Genomic DNA, 15,991 nt, shown 5'->3' on the forward strand with positions numbered 1-15,991 from the left:
GATAATTCGAATGATTAAAATCATCGTAACCACTAGACTCCTTCGAGAGAGTAAAAGACAAGAACCGATTATGAGAGGCACTCTACATCGTTCCAACTATGTATTCGTTTACTATCGTAGCGCGATAAGAGGTTTGCATTAATCAAGCAAAGCTAGTGAGAGAGAGAGAGAGAGATAAGCCAGAGTAGCCAGATGCCAGAGGGAGCAAGTTTATTGTCTCGTGCAGATCGGGAGGGAGGCGCAGTCGATCGGTCGATCTCGTGGCGAGCGAGACACGTTGCGTTTAGTGTGTCGTGCATCAGCGATCGTCGATCAGCGACGGCGCAACGATGCCTTAGTTCGCGATGTCGGGCGATATCGCTCGATTCGAGAGAAAAAAAACGCTAGTCTCGGATGCTGTCTCCAGGTTGCAAGGTAACATTTTTCGCGTCTCCAGTGCATTTGTACATACTGTTCTTTATTTTTATGAGATAAGTGAGGATATATCTACTATGTGTCCAGTGTACCTTTTTCTATTCTTCTCTCCTTCTCTCTGTCTTTATTTTCGTCAATTAATTTAATTGAATTTCTTCATTTTAATTGCAAATTTTTAGCGTTTACAGTGCGTCTCTGTTTTGTTGCATTTCTAACTGAATAAAAATACTTCTATTTATCTGTCCAGTATGTTCTTTTATTCTAATTTTCTCTCTCTTTTGTTTCGTGTCAATTTTAATAATAACTCCCAAGTATTCAATGTATAATACCTTAATTTTTCTTCGTTTCTGCTTCCTAACGCGTTATCGATCGAACGTGTCCACACTTGAGTAAATATTTCTAGAAAGATTGGCGAAGAAGAATTCTGTCTGACGAGGACTAATAGCATAGGAAATTTGAAACAGTGTTTTTTTTTTTTTATACGTATCGTCTGATAGTAACTGAGAAATGAAATTTTTCTAAAATTGCACGTGGAAATGAAATGTCGTTTACTGTGAATAATATAGTGAAAAATAATTAGCAATACGTTAATAATTGTCACTTCGTGCTCAGTGTGTTTCTTTTTTCGATTATTCTTTATTTGCTCATCGATAAAATAACATTTCGACGCGGCCAGTGTATTTTCGCGTTCGCACTTTCGTTCCTTTCTTACATTTAACTCTATTTTTATGCATTTACACGCAAACGATAATACTTCCACGCGTTCACTTTCTTATCGTTGCATTCTTATTTCTATTTTATCAATTATTCATACCTACGCAGTGTACTTTTTATTTTTTCGCCGTTTCTGTTCGCTTGCGTTTTCCTGTTTTATATTTCACTTATGTTCTTCGACGGGAACAACACTAAGTACGATATTTTTCATACAAGAAACATGTGTTCATGGTGAACAAGAATGATAACTGCACGAGTGACCTTCGTGTAATGTGACGTTTCATTATTCTCAGAATCTTGCTCTCTGTTCCGTAATTCGAATCGATCTATTCGATCTTACAATCGATTAATATGAAACACATGTGAAGGACAATAGTTGTGTGAATTTAAGTGACACACAGTGACGTTCGAAAGCATCAATATTCAGTAGTAATTAAATTGTATCATTGCACTTCAGTCAGAATGCTATGAATTATGTATTATGAATTATGAATTAAAAATTGCAATAGAAAGTGTCATGGGAGGCAGGATTAGCCTAAAGTGTTAATACGAGAGTTAATACGAAACATAATGGTGTTAATGGTTAGCATAAAGCATTCTCATTGCATTATTGAACTTTTTGCTACATTTTGTTTAATTTGTTCAATTTTTATTCAATTTAAATTAATATCTCATACGTTTGCATTACACTATAATTATTTTGAAATATTACTTTTGATTTTTAAATAAACTCCAATTATTTCTGAATAATTGTACTATTCTCGTGAGTACGCATATGCACCATTTATGTCAAAATTATTATATTGATAATTGTTCGAGGAATTTATTTTGTATCAGCAATTAGTTGAGAAATTGAAATAGCATTTATTTTATACAACAATTACTTGAGAAATTGAAATAACTTTTATTTTATAAATGACTATACTGAATTGTGATAGACATAGGATGAAAGGGTTAAAGTTTGGAAGAACTACAAGAAGATACATATATAGGAGTGTATGTGACTCGATGTGAGGCAACGGGTTAATTAAATAGGTCTTTGTTACGGCATCGTTTCACCGGCACTATACTCACTATATTCTTTCTATATTTCATTTCTACGGGAAAATCTAGTGAAAAATATATCCTATTTAATCTAATGAAAATTTCTACTATGCTAAACACCTGGTCATATAAATAGCCTAAACGAACAATCTCGAAGAACTTGAATTAACTTGAAGAAAAAAATGGTTAAATATTGATACATTTATCGAGGTGAAAATAAGCACGTAAAAGCTGAAAAAACAACAAAAATATTGTACACTAGAAAAATGGAAAGAAAGGAAGAAGAAACAGGAGAACTAGGAGGAATTTTAATTTGCACATTTTGCGACATCAGGGAAGTTTCTGAAGAAATGACAAATAAGATACATATGTCATTTGATAAGACAAAGGCGATCAGCTATTTGATTAAAATTATAAGGAAAATTCTCGATGAAATTTCAACGCATCGATAACAAAACCAGAGAGGTGAATAGTCAGCTGATGAGTCAAAGGTGTTTCACAAAGAACAAAGAAACACGTCGAAAGCGGCGTAAACTGGTAGCAGGTTGAAGTACACACACGGTGTGTCGAGTGGAACAATTTATAAGAAAGAAAAGCTTCGAGAGAGACGGCGGTTCGTTCGCTTTTGTTGAATCGTTGAAGACGCGTTCGAGGAACGTTTTTATTCTTGGAACGCGAACGTCTGCATCCCGAGGTGGCGCGGGGCTGACTTTCACGTCAGCCTATACGCTCTTTCTGTCTTGTTCCCTCTTGTTTTCCCACCGCCTGTCTTTCTACTCTGGTTCTCTTCTTTTTTCCTTTTTACGACTAACCGCGTTATTTTCTTGTTTGTTCCGCAGGCACCAAGCAAACGGCGGAAAGCGTCGCGCAAGATGCCGTCGACCAAACAGGTATTCCTCGTGTTTTGATGGATCATTGCACAGAGAGATGAACTGATTCTTCCTTTTTTTCTTCTTTATGATGTTTTACAAATCTTCCATGAAATTTTTTATACAGAGGGATTTTAATTTGCACTTTTTTGAGAAATTGGGGTTAGTTTCCGAAGAAATGAGAATTTGATTAGACCGAAGATGATTTGTTCCTGGAGTTAGTAGAACTGCTGATTTTGACAACGAGTACTTTGAAAATTGTAAAATAAATTTCCTAAATTTTTCTAAACTTAAGAGAGAGAGAGAATTAGTGTTAGATTTACACAGAATTCTGCGAAAACATTCTGCGTCTAACTTTTCAATTGCACAGAACTCTTGTTTCAAGTACAGTAACATGATCTGTTGACTCGAATATTGGCACAGAGGAGTTACGGTAGCCGAGAAGAAGATACGAATACATTTGGCTGGAGTAATTAAACTCCGTGGATATAATCGTCTGGAGTGATTGAAAGATTAACGTGGTACATAAATAGTATCTTTATGTTTCTCTCAAGTACATAAGTGTGATCTTCAGACTATTTTCAAAAATTTATTTTAACGGTATCATACCTTAATAGCGTGTATAAAAAAGGAAATAACGAAACGTTAAACATACCGAATTTACGAAAAAGAAAAACAAGTATTAAATGAAGAAATCAATCATTGGAGGCTCTAAGCAAGTTTTAAAATTATTCACAAATTCGGAAAGTTTTTCTTGAAAAATTTTCAAGTGAAATTATAACAATTGCTTTTGAATGTCTTTATCAGCACAATTCTACTGATTTATCAATTTTTTAATTCAAAATATATCCATATCTATTTAAATTGAATTACTTCATCTCTAAGTTAATTTTTTATCTTTCGTTCACATAAATCTGCAGAAAAGTCATGCGCAGATTTCAAATAAATAAGCCACGAAGAATTCTAACTTTCCACTGTTGGAATCTTTCCACAGGATTTGGCAAGTTTAACCTTAAGGTTATGGCCATCTGCAGTCTGATCTTCATGAACGTGGCGTTCAGTATAACAAGCATTGGATTTGTACTGCCTTCTGCAGCATGCGACTTCCAGATGACCACGGTGGACAAGGGGCGCCTGAGTGCCGCCCCTATGCTAGGTAACACTCCGCTAATCAGCGTCTTAATTAATTAATTACGTTCATTGATCACCTTCCTTTTTGAACACTAATAAACTCTTATTTAAAATAACATATGTATAAAACTTCTCGACTTTTATTTTATCCGTTACAATTTTTTTTTTTTTTTCATTCATTTTAAGCTAAAATTTGAGATTGAATAATTTAATATGTGGTGCCATATTTGACGCCATTTTAATTCATATCGTAAAATGATATAAACTTCTTTTGTATTATACGGTTCTTGATAAAAATATTTTTTGAAATATTTTATAGAGAAAAGTAAGTTGAAAATTATAACGTATCATTTTATGTATCTTAAGTGAATATGTCTTACAAACATCGCGGTGAATATTCTGTAGAACTTACCAGAGGAATTCGAATTTCTCGCGTGCCTTACTATGGCTTGTACACGCCCCTGAATCATACTAACTTCTACTATTATGCTAACTACACGCAGTATGTATTTTGCAAGACAGGACAACGAACCACGTTCCTTTCGAATTACATAAAGATCCTCGTGAAATTGCTAATTATTTTCCACTTATATAAACATTCTCGACTTTCCTTACTCGAAACTCAACAACCCTAACTCATAGTCATACATCAAATATTTTCTCCTCGAATCAATATCAAATATCAAACAACGTGAAATATTTTATCATGAATATTTCATCAAATATTCACGTTCATTGTTGTTCATTTTTCCATGGTATGCTAATTGCATAAATGGTAATTCTTTTCACCTGCTTGGATAAAGAAAGGCCAGAGGAAAATTCTTCTGCATCGGTGCACTTTAAACGAAATGCGACATAAATTAGATGAATCGCGCTGTGCCAAAAACAGGGACGTACATTTATACCGTTACAGTGTCCATATATGGTTTCAATTTTATCAATAATTTCATTTCGAAAGTCGAACTTGAACGTAATTGGATTTTATTGGATTTTTACTTCCGCGACACTTTCACAAGACTTGAAACGAAGCAGACTTTCTTTTGCATTAACTATTTAATAAACGTGTTATTTGCAACTTTAATCCGCTTTTCTCCTACGTTTATTTTCTTTTTCATATTATTCTCTGCTCTTTATAACGACAGGTACTGTATTAATTGAAAAAATTATTATTGAAATAAAAATATATTAAATGTTCAATTAATTAATTGAACACGTGTCCCCACCAATTGTGCAACACCTAACGTATGCATGAAAGCTGCAACGAGGGACACGATTAAATACATATTGCAATCGAACAGACGACACCACTCGAATAATCAAACCTTGAAAGTACATATAATATTACGTCAGGACACGACTATTCTCTCCCTTAACATTTCTAAACTGTTAAATAAATTGCTTCAGGTTGTAAAAAATTTAGAATTATGATCATCAGATGAATAATGAAACATGCAGATATGACTGTTAGATACATTTTACGTTGTATACAACATCCATACGATTTACTAGCGATTACAAGCGAGCATCTTAAATGTCAAGATTCCAATGCATTATTTCGCAAGAGGTTCGACTTGTTTTCCACGTGTAAATATTCTATGCTTATACACTCGCGCCGGTGAATATTAGAATAACTTAGTAAATACGAAGCAAACTTAAACACTTATTACAAAATTATTAAGATCAGAAAAGAAGAAATTATATCATCAATAATTATCAGCGATTTTATGGATTTTTTCAAATAGGCATGTTAGCCGGTTCTTATATCTGGGGCTGTTACGCGGCCATCAAAGGACGCAGGATATCCTTACTGACGGCGCTGTTTCTACACGGTGTCTCAGAATTACTGGCGTCAATGGTACCTCTCTATTGGGTATTCTTGTTTTTGAAATTTCTAAGCGGTGCAGCGTTAGTATAATGATTTCATTTCAACCAATATCGAATATTCTTTCGAGGTAAATTATTTTTTTACTATGGAAAATGTATATTCTTTTAGTATGAATGGACAGTCGGCGGTCGTTTTTATGTATCTGGGTGAATTTCAGCCGACCAAGTATCGTGATAAAATGCTGTCGTGGATGGAAATGGCTTGGGTGGTCGGAATGATCATTCTGGCAGGTGGGTATTAAGGAAACAAAATCAATCGAAATATTTATTCATAGAAATGATACTTTTAATTTTCGTGAGACAAGAGTAGATGAATTTCTTTTTATTTTCTGCATCTTCAATATTTTCCCTCGTTTGTGTTTTTATCTTTTTTTCCATAAATTAATTGCTTTAAGTTAATGGAAGTTGTTTAATGTAATGTGTTATTTGAAAAATTACAGGAGTCGGTTGGATCATTATTCCACTGCACGTGAACATCCAGAGTGGCAGTTTCTTTTTACACTCGTGGAACCTTTTCGTCTTCATATGTTCACTTCCAGCCCTGTTGACCGGAACGTGGCTGTTATTCTTCCCTGAAACGCCTAAGTATCTAGCTGAAAGCGGGCATAACGTCGAAATGCTCGACGTTCTGATGAGAATGTACTCAGAAAATAGCGGAGAACCTCCAAAAGAATATATAGTGAGTAATCACCTTCCGGCAATTACTATTCTCTAAGCTTTAAAGGATAAAAAACAATATCTTTGATAACGGGAAAAGTCTATTTTCAAATTCGACAGCCTATACAAACACCTATTTCTTTTATTATTATGAAACAGTGTTAAATTTCAAAAACATGAAATTGTCTAGAATAAACAAAATGAAATTACGAATGGATTAATAATAGGGTTCTGAAATATTTTGATTATTTGAATTTCGTTCACTTGGATTAATTACAAATGTTTAACGAAAAATATTTTCAGACGAAACTTCGAAACTGCGGGAATAATAATCTGAACGATTTGGTGCATCGAATAATGCACACCAGAGATGGAGCGGAAGTGACGGAGAGGTCCTTTCAAGTGATGATAAAAGATATATACACGAAGACCATGATGATACTGAGGCCACCGTTTCTCTGCAGAACGATCGTCGTCTGTTTGATCGCCTGTTTCGTCACGTCCTCTTATTACACGCTAACATTGTGGCTGCCAGAGCTGTTTCATAGATATGCGGACTTTCAGGAGGCGTATCCTAATCAGACGGCTAGCGTGTGCACATTGAAGGGCGTGAAAAATGCCACGGCCATTGTAAGTGATCGCATATCGAATGGAAACAAGCTAATTTCTTTTAGGTTTTCTCTTTATTCAATTTTGTTAATGTATAGAGAGTTTCAAAAAATGTTAACACTTACATGGAGAATTTTTATTTACATAAGCATGAAACACGAAAAAATCGGGATTAGTAATAAGTGTTAAATTGTTCTTAATCTACCAAATTTTTACAGGACTCAGACGATCCATACGGCTGCAACTCGAAAGTACAAACCAGCGTGTTCGTGCATACGTTTATATTGGGAGCCTCGTGTATTCCTGCGGGCATAATATTGCCATTGCTAGTTAATTATTTAGGATACAAATTCTTCCTCGGTGAGTTAAAAAGAGTTCCTTTTTAGAACGTCAAACGTTATAAAATTGCAATTCGTTTTACTTCAGTTTCCTAATTATGTTAACCCTAGTGCGTTCTTCGTTTTGACTGTACACTTAAGACTTTTGGGTGAAAAGGGACCTAAGACATTATGTGTAATAATTTTTGTTTCTAACGCGACATATGAACCTAGACAATAAACGTTTAAAATAACGTTAAGGAACGTAAACTTGATAACAGCAAAAATGACTAAAAATATAAAAAAGGCGGTGGGTCAAAAAAGACCCGAAGACCGCTCTAGGGTTAATCACATTTCACTCTTTTTAAATAAAAATTATTTCATTAAATTAAAATTATTTCATGTTCCTTGTAACCAATGTATAAATTATAAATTTGTATTAAGAAAGAAAATCTAAAGAAAAGAGTAGAAACAGTGATAAAGAATTTTGAAAAATTGATAATAAATTAATGAGAGAAAGATATGATTGATAATTGTTATTACTGGAGAAAATATTGTCTCTGGGGAAATATTGAACAATTTTGTCTGGTGTTTCAGTGATAACAGCCTTCATTCCCGCTATCGTGACGGCTTGTCTCTTCCTGGTGCAAACGTCCACTCAAAACTTGATACTCTCATGCGTCTATGAGTCTGTCACATCCGTTTGCCTAAGCGTTGTATACTGCCTTTTAGTTGATCTCTATCCAACGCATTTAAGGTAATTACATTCACCCATAAACCGTTAAAAAAGATAATGAAATTATCATTAATTTTCCCACAATTGCAAAATTGAGTTAAAATTTTTCCAGAAAATTTTCTAATTCAATCGAAATTAACGTTGTCTTTCCTATTAAAAATTAAATAAAAATTAGTTTATTTCTTCTATTCTAAAATTGAGTAAAAAATAGCTGTGCCATTTCTATTCCAAAAATCTTTGAATTTCATCAAAAGTTCCTAAATTCTTTTTAGTAAAGGACAACAAATATTTAAATTCAATTATCGGAAAAATTTCATCACTATCTCCCCTTCTCTTAAAGAAAACAGATTACCCTGACCATAAATAAAAGGCCATCACGGTGGAACAAACATTGTGTAGTCAATAAAACAGTATTTCCGCTGATATAATTCACAAAAATAGTAACGAGACGCTTTCGAGGAGTTAAATGGCCAACGAAACGATAAAATCGCTTTAAGTAGATGAGCTGCGTAATATATTTCACCTGGTGTAATGTTTAAATCGTTTAATCTCGATCGTAAACGAAAGTTTTTTATTTCAACATGTATTTTCGATTAAGATACATACTCGAGAACGAAGAGAAATTCGACGAATCATTCCTCCTACGAGTTTTTTCACTCCCAAAATTTTCTCACTCGTTTATTAGGTACTGTATGTCAACAGAAGCTTATCGGAGTCTCTTTATCGATCGTTATAAATATCCACGTGCAATAAAATGCTTATTTTCTCCATGTGCTGACTGGTTATTTATAATCGAACCGATTATCTTCTACCACGGTCGAACATTTACACGGATCTCTGTTGATCTTGAAATATTCCTCTTGATTGAGCCTTTCAATGTTCATGATAAAATTCTTGTCCCGTTATATTATTAGTACTGTTATTGTAACGGAGGGGTCATTATCGATGAAAGGCCGTATCAAGATCTGTTATCACGACAGAAATGCGTTTCCAGTGGAATTTCCAAAGTTAATCAATCTTCTTTTTATGAGTCAATTCAGCTATAATTAAAGAGAATTTTACTTTATTGCATAATTCTTGAAATCTTTAACCCTGCGAAATTTTCACGATCAGCGCATTGACATCATTATACAGTAAATTCTCCACAAGTGTCAGTCCGCAAGGAACCTAAACCTGACACTGGTAGAGTCAGGGATTACGTTTTCGAGACTCGCGCCCGCCTTTGTAGTTTGCCGAACGTAGACAAGGACAGCGAATAAAAGATAAGGATGAAACGTGAGTCGAGGCAACCAAGCGATTTAAATACCAACTTTTTTAATTTTACGTTTTTTTATCCCGAAATTTTTCTTAACATATTGATGAGATTTTTCTGATGAAAATGACATGAAACACGACATAATTTGAACAACATTTACTTATTAACACGTTCACTGTCTGGCGTGAATGTTGTTCAAATTATATCGTGTTTGATATCATTTTCATCAGAAAAATCTCACCAACATGTTAAAAAAAATTGGTGTAGCGTTACACGCCTGACTGACAGCAAGCGAGATAACATAGGCGCAGCAATGACGCAGCCTAGGCGTAGGACCATCTGTACTGACACTTGTAGAATCCAAACTGACTGACACTTGTAGAGAATTTACTGTAGTTGAATAGTAAAATAGAAATTTATAGAATTCGTCACATTTTTCTCACAAATTATTTTAACTATAGCCAAAAATCTTTAATTCAATACTATCGTTATATTATTATTAAAATATTAAATTTGAATTTCTATTTTTCGTGGAATTTCCAAGATTCCAAGATTTCACGTTCCTTTCCCTTAAATTACCTCAACTATAATGTCTAATCTTCAGAATTAATCACAGTTAATGTTATTATCACAAAGAAATATCGATTTTAAAAATCTCGAACGCAAAAGTTTCCACTGAAATTTCCAAAATTTTTAGCTCTCCTTTATATTACAAATCAACTTGTCAAGAGTTTCAAATTGTTTCGTTTAATAATAGTGGAGAATCTTTAAAATTCGATCGAAGTCCATTGGATCGTTTAATTTTCATGTTTTCTTTCTTTCCTCAGAGCAATGGCGTCTGGTTTGTCCGCATTCATCAGTCGAATAGGCGCAATTAGCGGTACACTGATGATCGGATACTTAATCGACGATTACTGTACATTGGTAATCGTGATCGTGGCGGCTCAATTATTTTGTACGTATACAAATTTCTTCTTATCTGTTTTTTCATTAGGTTTTTGACTTATCTTGATGGTAGATGTTTTGGTACGATGTAGCTTATCGTGTTAGAATAGCGATAACGTCACGATAGTTTCATCTAATAGAAGTTGTTAAGAGTCTGTTCAAACTGATATTATTTCCTTGTAATTTTGGTATAATTGAACATTTGTAAATATCCTCGCGAAGATATTTAACAATTCACTTGTCACGATGATTCATAAAATTATTCGAATTTACTTTACTCTCAGTCACTTCTGTGTACGATTTTAAAAGTTTGGTGCGAAAATTGGTGACATTCAATTTTTTCAAATTTTACCGACTGAAGAAGAATGCGTTACTTTCCAACGAGAAAACATATAAAGAAAACTTGAATATATTATTTTAATTAACTTTATATTTACATAAAAGTATTAAGAAAAATGATTTTTGAAAAGTCTTCATTTTTTCTTGCACCAAAATCTTCAAAAATTTTTCCGTCGAACATTTATGAATTAAGTAGAAATATATTTTCTGTGTTACAGTGAGTGGTTTGCTCGCTCTGTTCACCCCAGGGAGGAACTCGGCGAAGGCAGACATCGAGAAATCTTAACGAAAGTACAGATTAATATAATATTGAGAATATCAGAGAGAAGTAAAGCAAAAGGTTTCGAAAAAGAATTCTAAACTTTAGCCTAATGTAAATGCATTTCACTCGAAGGCGAGGAACGTGTAGGTACTTATACATCGTAAACGAATCTAATTGAGCTCGAAGTAATTAGAGGATCTCTTAGTTAAATAAATTAGATAAAAATGCACGAAATATTTCATTAAAATTTCTCTCTAGTTTTCGATTGCACAAAAAGAATGTATAAGAAGAAGAAGAAAATATTCAATCTAACATGGAATTACTAATTTTGCTGTACAGTAGAAAAGTTTTGTATACAAAGGGTTAAACAGTTGACAGTATTTTTTCACTTTTCAAATTTCACTCATTTCACCTGAAATTTTTCATATCTTCTAATCTTCCAATTAAAAGTACTTATTAAACACAAAATGCTTCCAAGATTTTCAACTCGAACAATCGTTCTGCTTTTAAAAATTACAGAGGAAATATTCTCCAATTTACAGTATTTGAACTTTCTTTCTTTTTCTTAACTTTTCATTGAATTATTAAAGAAGCACGATCTTCTAATTACCATAGAGTCTAATGCCTGTGTACTTTCCGCATACTAATGCAGAAACACGTATTTAAACTCGGTCGATATTAACGTTGTGTACATTTTGTTGTATATACATTGCGAGCATTAGTTCTTTAAGAGGATGCGTGGTATAATTAATCGAATGCGTCTTGTAAGAAGAGGGTGCTATTGCTCTTATACACGGTGTCTCAGAATCTTTCCACCAGAATAAATAAATAATTCAAAAATTGTTATAAAAAATGTAAATGAAGTTCGGCAAAAATTCTGGTACACCGAGTATACGTGTTAATTAGAATCTGTTATACATGCAATTATATTGAGCGACGCACAGAATCTTCAGGAATACTCGACACCGATTATCGACAACGAAAGTACGTATTTTTCTACATTTCTAAAATTCTATGAAATTCGTCAAAAGTGAGATATAAAAAGATTTTGCGTACTTGTTTAAGAAATTTAAGAATTCGATCTTACTTATTTTCGAATCTTTATAATTTTCTGTACTTCAATCCATTCGTTATATCAAAAAGAAGAATACAGTTTAATAGTATGCATTTCGTTGTTTTTTTTCCTCTTTTCTGTCTGTTTCGTTAAATTAGAATGTAGATGTATGCAACGAGAAGAGCTTGAAATAAATAGATTAATATATAAATACATATATGTATATTTAGTACTTAATCGTGTTAAGAAGAAGCCAGAAAGGAAGTTAATGCTCAATTAAACAATTATCGCGACGATCTCCTGACCATTGTTCACGTAGTTACAATTTTGTGTACGGTAATACGGAGGTTGAAGCTGATCGACCAGCCTCGACAAATAAAGCGAAATTGAAACGTGACGGAGATGCGATCGTCGCGTTTTATTCTTCTATTTTTCTATTGTATGTATGTACGAGACTGTTTATATTGTAGACTGTTTATACGACGGCCATCGAAGGACAATAAAAATTCTGTTCTTATTGAATTAATCGATCCATTTCATTAACCTCGAAATTATCTTCTTGTCGGTTGAAAAACATTAAACATTACATTTCGAGCAAATTATCTTTAAGAAATTTGTCAAATTTATAGAATTTGTAGAAAACTTATTTTCCAAGTCTGAAGGTTACCGAATTATGAAAAACAGAAATTCTTTTTAGCTTCTATTTTAATTGAATTTTCTAATGATACGACGAATAAGACTCTGTACAAATTCTTCGTGCTTGACATTAAGAATAAATGTTGGGGTTCAAGGTATACGATGTTTTCAGCATCGTCCTCCAAAGATGAAATAAATTTTCCACGCGGCGTTCACCTTCCAAACATTGCGTGCTTCTATTTTTATCAATTTGTAAATACGTACTCTTCAATATTCTGTCAAAGCATGAACGAGAAGTTGCTCTAGGGTTGGAGCTTTCTTGAATAACGTAATGTCTATAGTATCGATCAAAGAATATACCTTTTATCTCATAAAATGCACTGTACCTATAAATTCAAGAATCCTTTTAATTACTCCAATAATTCTCGTATCAAAACTATTTACATTTTCCACAAGAAATCTTCTAAAATACACCATGAAAATGCAGCAAACTTTTAATCGTAACAATCGAACAAAAATTCTACCAAATAATTTCTCCACTCGTCTGAAGATCCTCTCCTCGTCACACGTTCAAAACAGCAAAATGTAACAAATTTTCAATCATAACAATCCAACAAAAATACTCCCAAATAATTTCTCCTCTTATATGAAAATTCTCTTCCCTCGCGTTTCTCCTTATCACATGTCCAAAATATAAAAACTACACGAAATATGTTAATCCTAACAAATTCAACCAAAAATTCTCCCACATAATTTTTCCAATTGCCTGAAAATCCTCTCCTCGTCACACATCCAAAGGGGAAAAGGAATGCAACAAATTTTTAATCCTAACAATTCAACCAAAAATTCTCCCAAATAATTTCTCCACTTGCAGGAAAATCCTCTCCCCTCACGTTTCTCCTTATCACGGGACGAAAACGCCACTCAGTCACAAAATTCCCCACCCTCTCAAGGCGAAAAGCGCCCGCGTCTATATTAACCCGAGCAGAACGCACGTTATAGCACGATTGGGCATCGACTCGATCCCAGACACGAATCGAGACGGTGTGCAGTGTCTCGTGTTAGCGCGGCAAGACTGTCGTGCCCTCGATTCAGCTATAAGACGAAGAACGAGCGTCCTCATCGAGTGGTCTCCATACACAAACACACTAACACATACAAATGTACACGTGTTCTTCAGTTCATTCGACGACGTTTGGCTGGCAAAATTAAATAGTCCTTCGCCGTGACTTACAATTCTAATTAAGGCGTCGCGACGACACCTCGGTCCATCAGCGAATTATTCCCTTGTCATTGCCCCCTAGTGGTGAATTTTCACCACTTATTTCATCGAAATAAATTCCTATCGATCGTTGTTCGATTTTAAGAAAAAACTCTGATTCGGTAATAAGTTTGGACGAATCGAAATCTTACGAATGAGCAGATCGAAGAGACTTCTCAATCGACAGGAGTCCAGGATCGGGGTAAATGTGTTTAGATCGGTAAGAGATCGCTACATGAGGATTTCTTTTGGACTTGCACACGATCAGAATAATTTTTTTTATCTCTAATCACACGAGTTGGTTGATCGATCCTTCTTTTTTTTTTTTTTATCTCTTTTTTTTTTTTTTTTAATTTTTTTCACTACATAATACTTGGCACTTTTTGTTGTTTACACTAATATATGTACTACTGGTAGTCGAATATTGCTTACAAATTTTGTTACTTTGTTAATGTAATTATAGATTGGATTAACACACTAGACACTGCACAAGTTTTTGTATATTCTGTTGTACAGTATGTAATAAAAATTCCTAGTTTTTGGGATTAATTGTTTATCGTGGTGAAATGGAAGACTGTAGAAGAGACTTTTACTAATTCAAATATATTTGTATAAAGTTTTTTACACTTAAAAGAAACTCCAGTATGCAAATCGAACGTTTTTTTTTTTTTGCAATCTGAGTCAGGAAACGTTTGTTAGATATTGTAGGATATATCTATATTACAAATTATCCAATTACTATAAATTACACCATATCATCCATATCTAAATTACACGTTAAACATTCGAATTTTCAAAAATTTATCTCAGCAGTAATTTACCATGACATGCCTCTATTTCACATTTCTCTAATAAACTTCGTCACCAGAATAATCACTACCATATACCATCCAGTACAATCAATCCACGATGTGTCAAGGAATATTTGCCATTAATATCACTTCCATTCATTCGAAATGAATTACACGTGGACAATATACTTTGTATTCTTAGCAATATTTCGCGCGATTTGTTAATCTGTTCAGTATTGTTGCCATTCGGCACCATCTGCGTTGTGAAATTGGACCGCGGCCATTTTCCGGAAATCCTCCGTGTCCTTCCATCCACCTAACCTCTCTCCGTAAATAATCCCGCGAATGAAAGCAATTAATTCCCTCCTTTTGTTATTTACTATTCTGGTGAAAATAAAGAAGTAGCGTGATCGTTGATAATAATCGCGGCTGCGTCGCACCGATGACGGAAATATTGGGACGGCGATCGAAAATTTGGCGCAAATCCACCGACGCGACGGCTTCGATCGCGTGCCAACACACGCCGCGCTCACGATATACGAACTTAAGGAAAATTACTTGGTCTACCCTGTGTCGATCCGCGATTTACACTCTTAGTTTCGTTTTATACACGTCGCGATCATTACTTCTTCGCTCGGTACAAATTCTCTTTTTCTTTTTCTCTTCCCGCACACGAAGCTTCTTCAAACGATCGATCGAGCGAGCGACGTGGTTCGTCGCAACATCGGAAAACAATACGACGATTGCCTTGGTAACTAATTTTACCTAACCAGTTATATGTGACTTTTACGAGTTCCGTTTGTGTGTTGTTTTCATCCTTTAACCGGTTATTTCCGGGTTTAAAAGTTTCCTTTGTTTTTACAGCCAATTTATTACTTACTTATAGAATAAATGTGAATTACGGGCTAATATATTTGTCATTAAATATGTTTTTCATAATAATATAAATAATACGTATCGTGGGTATACTAGTGAAACGTACTCAGAAGGAACATGAAAATTACCCCTTTACATACTGGTAACACACATTCAATTATAATAAAAAAAATAAAGATTTTTTTAAAAATTTCTAT

General features: G+C 34.0%; 1 protein-coding gene across 1 annotated transcript; it reads left to right on the forward strand.

The window, feature by feature from the left end:
* The first annotated feature begins 239 nt into the window (after positions 1-239).
* LOC108579768 (synaptic vesicle glycoprotein 2C-like) lies at positions 240-11,632 on the forward strand. Its single transcript, XM_017943376.1, has 11 exons — positions 240-414; positions 3,012-3,062; positions 4,036-4,197; positions 5,915-6,077; positions 6,166-6,287; positions 6,497-6,735; positions 7,017-7,343; positions 7,541-7,682; positions 8,237-8,396; positions 10,458-10,585; positions 11,133-11,632. Exons 1-11 carry the CDS (start codon positions 345-347, stop codon positions 11,198-11,200), a joined length of 1,632 nt encoding a protein of 543 aa, XP_017798865.1. The 5' UTR covers positions 240-344; the 3' UTR covers positions 11,201-11,632.
* Positions 11,633-15,991: the final 4,359 nt, after the last annotated feature.

This window comes from Habropoda laboriosa, unplaced genomic scaffold (genome assembly GCF_001263275.1).
Source record: "Habropoda laboriosa isolate 0110345459 unplaced genomic scaffold, ASM126327v1 scaffold72, whole genome shotgun sequence".
Classification (NCBI taxonomy): domain Eukaryota; kingdom Metazoa; phylum Arthropoda; class Insecta; order Hymenoptera; family Apidae; genus Habropoda; species Habropoda laboriosa.

Bases quoted from the DNA above. Each gene is read 5' to 3' on its own strand.
- LOC108579768 (XM_017943376.1), top strand. From the start codon at position 345: ATGTCGGGCGATATCGCTCGATTCGAGAGAAAAAAAACGCTAGTCTCG. The intron at 415-3,011 runs GTAACATTTTTC...TTTGTTCCGCAG, and splicing joins TGCTGTCTCCAGGTTGCAAG to GCACCAAGCAAACGGCGGAA. The intron at 6,288-6,496 runs GTGGGTATTAAG...GAAAAATTACAG, and splicing joins CGGAATGATCATTCTGGCAG to GAGTCGGTTGGATCATTATT.